This window comes from Macaca mulatta, chromosome 7 (genome assembly GCF_049350105.2).
Source record: "Macaca mulatta isolate MMU2019108-1 chromosome 7, T2T-MMU8v2.0, whole genome shotgun sequence".
Taxonomy (NCBI): domain Eukaryota; kingdom Metazoa; phylum Chordata; class Mammalia; order Primates; family Cercopithecidae; genus Macaca; species Macaca mulatta.
The window spans coordinates 97671407-97679736 of NC_133412.1; the positions used below are offsets into that span (position 1 = coordinate 97671407).

The 8330-nt window shown below is 43.9% G+C and overlaps 1 protein-coding gene across 1 annotated transcript; it reads right to left on the bottom strand.

Moving 5' to 3' along the window:
* Positions 1-2898: 2898 nt before the first annotated feature.
* On the bottom strand, positions 2899-5656 carry CTSG (cathepsin G). Its single transcript, XM_001114339.5, has 5 exons — positions 5555-5656; positions 4640-4787; positions 4052-4187; positions 3622-3876; positions 2899-3187 (listed from the first exon to the last, which is right to left on the bottom strand). Exons 1-5 carry the CDS (start codon positions 5607-5609, stop codon positions 3014-3016), a joined length of 768 nt encoding a protein of 255 aa, XP_001114339.3. The 5' UTR covers positions 5610-5656; the 3' UTR covers positions 2899-3013.
* Between the last annotated feature and the right edge of the window lie 2674 nt (positions 5657-8330).

Genomic DNA, 8330 nt, shown 5'->3' on the forward strand with positions numbered 1-8330 from the left:
CAGAATCTTGTGGAGCAACACTTGAGATTCTGGAGTAGAGAGCGATTTCTCATTTACATGTACATGTCAGACACAGTCCTGGCCTTGCAGGTAGGACCTCTGAAGACTCCACATGGAATGGGAAGAGGCAGGGCCCAACTTAGAATCTTCAGATTTTCTGTCTACACAGACTCTTTCTCCTCTGCTCCCCTCTTCTCTGGCCTTGGGTTGTTTGAAAAGGAAAATGGCTTAGTGTGGGTTAATGCGTGTGTGTGTGTGTGTGTGTGTGTGTGTGTGAGAAAGAGAAAGAGAGAGAGAGAGAGAGAGAGAGAGAGAGAGAGAGAGAGAGAGGAGAAAGATTTTCTCTTTCTGAAATATCATCATCTGACCCAATCCTCCTTTTTGCCTTAGCTGTTGGGCTGGGGAAGAAGTTCCCAGTGAGGTTTCTGTGCCTGAGCTTACCGTAATTTTATGACTTTCCATTCAAACTGGTAAGGCTTCTAATGTGCAAAGTCTGCACGTGGAAAAAGAAAGATTTGTGTTCTTTTGCATTGGTTTTCATTGTGCAAAACACTTTCTTGCCAAAGTTCTGCTCATGAGGTTTACTCAATAGGGAAGAGTGCAGATTTGTTAGAAGTGGTGGGTCTGGCTTCTGGGATGGTCACCTGGAGGTGAGTACCCTGGGGTCTGTAGAGACCTTTTCAGCAGGGTAGCAGAGACAAAGAGCTGCCTTGGAAGCACTGACTGGTAGAGAAAGACCTGAAGATGAGATGAATGCCTGTGGGGCTTCCTGGGGACTGAGTCTGGAGACTGGGCAGTGCTCTGAGGCTCTAAGTAAATGCCACAGGGAAGAAGGGCTGAATGGGGGACCTTTCTACTACTGTTCCCTCCTTCTTTCTCTTCACCAGCAAGTATTCTTTCCATTTGTCAGTGCAAACATTTAATAATGAGACTGTTACCCCCAGAGTATGCCAGTAATAGATAATTCCTATGAGTAGGCAGTTAGTAAATACAGAGAGAATGACTGAGGATTGTTAAAGATGTATTATTGATTAAAATTTTGTTGATAAATGGCTTACACTGAATATTAGACAAATGACTTTCTGATAAGAGATACACATAAAATAATGGTCAAATTCACCAAAGCATTTTCGTATATAGCCTGTTAGATTTGATAAAATGTCTGTTCAGGGATTATTTCATTTAAGATTATGAAAGCTGCAAAAGTTTAGATAGTAAATGTCACACTGAAAGGAGTAATTAATATTTCTACTTACCTAGGAAAACTTCCTGGATGATTCTGTGTAGTTACTTTCAGAAAGTGTTTAAAGCTTAATTTTAAATTATGTGATTTCAGTAATCTTTTGTTTGAATATAATATTGATGTAGACAGTCATGGGCTAATCTTCAGGGCAAATGTATTGTTATTTTGGTCAACATTTTGTGAGATGTTTTATATACCTTCAGAGTATCAAAAATTCTGAGACAGATCTTCATCACATTGGTGAGGAAAATGCTGGCTTATACATACAGTGGGGTTGGTATAGTGTAAGGAAGGGTTGTAAACCACAAAGTGACTGAGATAGGTCTCAATCTAACAGAAGTTTATTTAGTCAAGGTTGAAGATGCACTAGGGGAAAAAATATAAGCCACAGGAGCATCTATGACCTGTGCTTTTGCCTAAAGGGTTTTAGGAACTTCAGTATTTAAAGGGGAAAGGGCAAGCAGGAAGGTAAAAATGGGAGAGTAGGACATGAGGCAGATGGTTATGTTCTTGTGAGGTTCTAATTAGCCTCATTAAATCTACATCTTACACAAGATAAAGTAAACATGTGGAAAAGCAAGTAGAGGAAATGAGGTGATGCCACAGGATTATGAATTATAGCTGTTTGGAAATAAATAGAAAGCAGTTTATTTTTTATTTATTTTTATTTTTTATTTATTTATTTTTTTTACCGTGGGTCAGTTCCCAAGCTTAACTTTCCCTTTGGAGTAGTGAGGTTTGGGTCCTGAGAGTCTATTTTCTTTCACAAGGTTTAGGACAAGTATGCTGGCTGGTGATGGATGCTGGGGTTCTTCCATCCCCGGCTATTGTGGTTAGTGTTGTTATGAACATGGGTGCTCATTAACTATTTTTAAAGAAGCAAATCTCTTTACTTTTTCTTTATTCCAGTGCTTGTATGGTTTAATGTTTTTGCATTTAGATCTGTGATCCATTTGAGGTTTATTTTGAAGTATGGTGTGAGGAATGGATCCAATTATACTTTCCATCCCCTCCAAATATCTATCTAGTTGTTCTAATGCTATTTATTAAAAATCCATTGTTTCCCAGTGATTTGAGATGCCACCTTTTTCATACACTAAAGTAGGTCTTTTTTTGGAATTTCAGTTCTGTCTTTTTGGCCTGCCAGTCTTTTTTTTTTTTCTTGGGATGGGGTCTTGCTCTGTCGCTCAGGCTGTAGTGCATGGTTCACTGCAGCCTCAACCTCCTGGGTTCAAGTAATCCTTCCACTTTAGCCTCCCAAGTAGCTGGGACTACAGGCACTTGCCACCATGCCTGGCTAATTTTAAAATTTTGTGTAGAGACAGTGTTTCCCTATGTTTCCCAGACCTAATCCCCAATGTGATGGCATTAGGTGGGGCCTTTGGGATGTGATTACGTCGTAAGAGCTGAGCTCTTTGAATGGGTCTAGGTCCTTTGTAAAAGAGACATCAGAGAATTCCTTTGCCCCTTTACCATATGAGGACACAGGGAGACAATGATTGTCTGTGAACCAGAAAATGGGCCCTTATTAGACACTGAATCAGCTAGTGACTTGATCTTAGACTTCTTAGCCTCTAAACCTGTGAGAAATAAATTTGTTATTTATAAGCCACCCAATTTGTGCTATTTTGTTGTAGCAATCCAAACAAACTAAGTACTGAATGACGTTTAATGAACAAATGAGGAATTGGTTATTTATACTCTGGGGACGTTTATTAAGGCTCTGGCAACCCTGTGGAGCTGGTCTGTGTCCCCGAGAAGAAGAGTCAGTCACAAGGGGATCTCCATCTGATCCAGCTGTTTGAAGCTTCTCATTGTTCTCCTTATCCAGGGCAGGAAACTTGAGATCCTGGTGAAGACTTCTGGAGGAATCCCTGACGGTCTTCCATAGGAGACGATGCCGTGGGCCACATTGTTACACAGCAGGGGGCCTCCGGAGTCCCCCTGTAGGTAGAGAGGGGAAGGGAGACTGAGACAGGCCTCCTTGCTCCTGCTGCCCTGAGCTCCGGGCTCTCAGAGAAGGCAGGGGTGGGTGGGCCCCTTCAACTACTGGGTGCGTGTGAGATGGAAGATTGGTGGGGTGCAGAGCCAAGCCTCTGGACCCTTTTGGTCGCTGGACTTCAGCTCCGCCTGAGTTACTGTCTCCAGCCCAATCCGAGTCAAGGTACCTCCCCCTTCTCCAGGAGAATGTTGCCTATGTATATGTTGTGGGTCTTCCTCCTATTCCCCCAGAGACCAGGTTGATGGGGAAATCAGTCCCCAGCTCACCCTGATCTGGCCCCCAGGCTGAGGCTGTGGGGATGGAATCTGTTCGCACTGCCCTGGCTCTGCATAGGCCCCTCTATCCCGGGGTGTGTTGGCCAATGCCCATGCGTTACCCTGAAGGCAGACTTCCGTTCCCGCCGGTCCCCCACACAAATCTGGCTTCCGCCGTCGTAGAAAGAGAAGAGGCGGAGGCACTCCCTATCCCTCTGCACTCTCAGCTGCACCTCTCGGAGTCTGTCTGTTCTCCTCGTCTGGCTGACCAAGCCCCAGCCAGCCACAGTGCACTGCGTCCCGGGTCTCAGTCTCTCCTGGGTGCTAGGCAGAGCCACTGGTCTCACATTTCGATTCCGTCTGACTCTTCGGCTCAGCTGGAGGAAGAATGTAGGCATTCCCGCTCAGCTGGGGCCTCCAGCCAAGGCTCAGGGGTCGCTGGTGCAGTACACGTCCCATACCCTTCCCGCTACCCTGAAGCCTTGCCCTCACTTCCTCCTCCATTGTTCCTGGACACACTAGGAAGGAGCCAGAGAGCCAGGTAGGTGGTACCTGCAATAACATGATGTCATTATGGATGGTCTGCTGATTGTATCCAGGGTGGGGGATGGCTCTGCGCGCAGTGATATGTTGCTGGGTGTTTTCCCGTCTCCGGATATTGTGGGCGCCCAGGGTGACATTTATAGAGCTGCAAAAGCAAGAGGTAGGTCTGGGCTGCAGGAGCTATGGTCCACCGGCTCTGCAGGGTAGGCGGACAGCACCAGGAGGGCAAGACTGCAGCTAACCAGAATCGAGGGGATGGGAGGGCCCAGGGGCTCAGCTGTATCCTCTTTCTCAGCACCTCTGAGCTAGGGATGACAGGGTGGTAGTTGCCTTCAGGTTTGCTGCCCCAGATTAAATTGATAAATAGCCTGAGTTTATATTTTGAGCCCCAATATGTGTCTTCCATCTCTTCCTCTTGCTCTTTTTGATCGTATCCTCCTTTCCTCCTCGTTTACACTGGCCTGTTCCCTCCCGCAAAGACTCACTTGGTCCCTCTTTCACCCTTTTTGTTGCTACAACCCTTCTTTCAGATGGATGCTCCGAAGAGCTCCCCAGGGCTGTGTTCCTGGCTGCCCAGGAAGCTACTTAACTCCTCACCTTCCCCAGCAGTGAGCTGCTGTCAGCACAAAGTTGTCTCGCACCAGGAACCCTCCGCAGCTGCTCCGACCTCTTGGAGACTGGATCTGAAGATACGCCATGTAGGGGCGGGAGTGGGGCCTGGTCTCCCGGCCTCCGATGATCTCCCCTGGAAGGAAGCATTTGGCACTTAACTCTATGCTTGCTGAACCTGCAGTGTGAGTACCAGAAAGGCTGGTGGCTCCAGAAAGGCTGGAAGATGGAGATGGCAGGAGAGAAGGTGCAGGAGAGGGAGGAGATGGTGCTGAGGGTTGGAGTCTATGGGGCACCAGATTGGGAGGGGGCTCCTGGGTTCTACAGGAAACACTGCTGTCTTGAAAGGAGCTCTTTTCCCCACCGTAGGCCTCAGCTCCCTTCTCCTCTCCAAAAGAGGGAGAACAACCCTTGTTCCAGGCAAGGCCAGCTTCAGCCTCAGGTATTGAGGAGATGCTTTGCTGTAAATACAGGATTGTTCCTGAAGTTCCCTTATACTTTCATCCTCATGGAGCTTCCCGGAGCCCTCTGAGTCCAATTCAAGACCAGGTGGGACTGGTGTTTAAAAATCTAGACATGAGCTGATGGTACTGTTACTGCTGTATTCTTACCTCCTAGGTAAACTCTGACACATGCTGCTGAATTATTTATACAAAGCAAGTTTTTATAGCACTTACAGTGTGCGGGCAATTCCAAGACATTTAAGTACTCTAACTTATTTAACTCTCATGGCAACTCTGCAAAGTCGGTATTAATATTATTCTCATTTTATAGATGAGGAAACTGAGGAAATACAAATTCAAATAACTTGCTCAACAGTACAGAATTGGGATATACAAGGCAATTTGGCTCAAGAATCTATGGGATGATGTCAGGCCTCTGTGGGTGGGGGCGGTCACTCACCTGCCTTGGCCCCAGTGGGTAGGAGAAAGGCCAGCAGAAGCAGGAGTGGCTGCATCTTTCCTGAAAGGCTGCCCAGTCAGTTGCTGCTGTGCTTCCTTCTGCTAGACTTTAAGGACCTGAGAGAGGAAGGAAGGGGTGGGGATAGGGGATTGAGAATTCACAGTCCCATTCTCCTGCTACCACGATAGGTTTCATCACCCAAGGCTGCTCAGGAGGTTTGCCCGCAAACTGCCGGAGATCTGGGTGAGAGGGTGTAATCCAAGCCAACATGGCGAGCTCTTGTGCAGCTGTTGAGTCAGTGCTGAGAACAGAAATAGGAACCCAGCACAACAAGGAAGGGGCTTTGGGCATTGTGTCCAGAACCCTCAATCCATCAAATTCCAGAATACTCCAGCAAAGCAAGAAAGCTGGCAGCTGCCCAATTCCTGTTTTCTATTCCTCTGGATTTAGAGCATCAGTCCTTTTGAATTTCTGGGTTTCTCTTAATGAATGCAAGTTCCCTGGATTGCTTATCTGTATATACTTAATAAGTCTGGGACAAGGATGAATGAAAGGGTGTGGTGTGGTGAGGGATGTGGGTAAGAACACCAGGAAAAAGTTGAAGGGGGCAGAAGAGGAAAGGGTAAGCCTGCCTGCTTTCACTGTTTGGCCCAAGACCACCCTGCTGAGACCCCTGTTGCTCCAATTTCTTTCTAGAAGTTGTCAAGTCAGATTGCGTAGGCACTCTCCTGAGTAGGTGAAGCGTGCTGCTGGAGAAAGAAAAGGAAGAACAAGGCTCTGACACTCACAATTACTTTCTCAGGTCACTGGAGGCCTCAGTGAAAGTTATGACGCAATTGAAGACTTCTACTTGCCTGCTTCCTACCCAAGGTTAAAGTCTTTATGTTCCAGAATGGCTCCTTGCTTGCAGTAAAGGTTTAGTGACTTGATTTTATTGGGAGCTGTCATATCCTAGCTGGAAAATATCTAAGATCCCATTTCATTGGTGACATTAGAGGCCCATCAACCTAATCCCAGGAGCAAAAGCTTCTGAGAAGGAGGTACATTCATTGCTGTGCTACCTATAAGGGAACCAGAGCCACATACTCAACAATGGGAGAAAAGAACAGCAAATTACTGCAGAGTAACACAGTGGATTATTAAAAACACTTAAAAATATTTAGAAGATTCTGTGTATGCACAGAAAACCATTACAATCCAGTATAATTTTTGCAGAAATAGCAGAATTGAAGACTAATACAATTCCCAATCTCTTTTTTCTGTCTTTTATTTTTAAAATCTTTTACTTATGTATTTATTTTTAACTTTTATTTTAGGTTTGGGGGTACATGTGAAGGTTTGTTACATAGGTAAACACACGTTATGGAGGTTTGTTGTACATATTTATCACCCAGATATTAAGACCAGCACTCAATAGTTATCTTTTCCGCTCCTCTCACTCTTCTTACCCCACTGTCTGTTTTCTTCTTTGTGTTCGTAAGTTCTTATCATTTAGCTCCCACGTATAAGTGAGAACATGTACTCTTTGGTTTCCTGTGTTAGTTTGCTAAGTATAATAGCCTCCAGTTCCATCCATGTCTCTGCAAAGGTCATGAGTCCATTCTTTTTTATGACTGCATATGTATATGTACCATGATGTATATGTACCACATTTTCTTTAGTCTATTGATGGGCAGTTAGATTGTTTCCATGTCTTTGCTATTGTGAATAGTGCTGCAGTGAACATCTGTGTGCATGTGTCTTTATGGTAGAATGATTTATATTTCTCTGGGCAAATATCCAGTAATGGGATTGCTGGGTCGAATGGTAGTTCTGTTTTTAGCTCTTTGAAGAATCACCATACTGCTTTCCGCAACGGTTTAACTGCTCCCACCAACAGTGTGTAAATGTTCTCTTTTGTCTGCAACTTTGCCAGCATCTGTTATTTTTTGACTTTTTAGTAATAGCCATTCTAATTGGTGTGAGATACAATTCCCAGCTTTATGGAGTATAATAGGCCCTCTTGAAAATCTCATGAATGTTAGCGTTCCTTTCCTTATACATAAATATATAATTTTTTCACTTATTTTTAGAGCTGCACAGAGCTTAACCTCTTCTCTTGTACAGGCTCTATCAAATCTCTTTATGCATCTGAAAAGTAACATGAAGAAGAAGGGAACAAAGAGAGAATAGTATAGCACCTTTATTAGTGCCTTAGCATTTGGCATAATTTAATTCATTAAAATTTTTCAACATTGTGTTTTGTTTTAAAATGTTAGTTTAACTTAAAAATAGAAGAACGGGATAAAGAAAAACCTGCACATATGAAAAAAGAGGAGTAAAATATATGCATTCGGTCATGTAATAAATATTGATTAGGAAATTTCATTAATAGTGACCTAGAATTTCATGCAATCTTCTTGTTAAAAGGAATCAAAGTTGTTTAAGATATCTAAAAACTTTACAAACCTCGAAGAACTACCAGCCTTGAAGTGACTATCAGATCAGGTTGAAGGAATAATGAGAGTCTAGTTAGGAAGCTACTGTTGTTCCAAGGGAATGTGCTGAATCCACAAAATTTCAACTTTTTTTTTGATGGTCACATTAAGGAGTAATCTATAGAAAATATTTAAAGAATGCTATATGGTTTCTTCTGAAGAATGGATGCTACCCTTCCCTTTATGGGACTGGCATAACCTCCATGCCAAACCCAATAAAGACAATATAGAAATGAAACATTATAGCTCAATATAACTTTCAAATATTGATGCAAACCAAATCAATCAATAAGCAAATA

Excerpts from the sequence above, each read along its gene's own strand:
- CTSG (XM_001114339.5), bottom strand. The coding sequence starts at position 5,609 with ATGCAGCCACTCCTGCTTCTGCTGGCCTTTCTCCTACCCACTGGGGCC. Across the intron at positions 4,188-4,639 it reads GCAGCTCACTGCTGGGGAAG|CTCTATAAATGTCACCCTGG; the intron begins GTGAGGAGTTAA and ends TTGCTTTTGCAG. Across the intron at positions 3,188-3,621 it reads AACGGAAGTCTGCCTTCAGG|GGGGACTCCGGAGGCCCCCT; the intron begins GTAACGCATGGG and ends CTCTACCTACAG.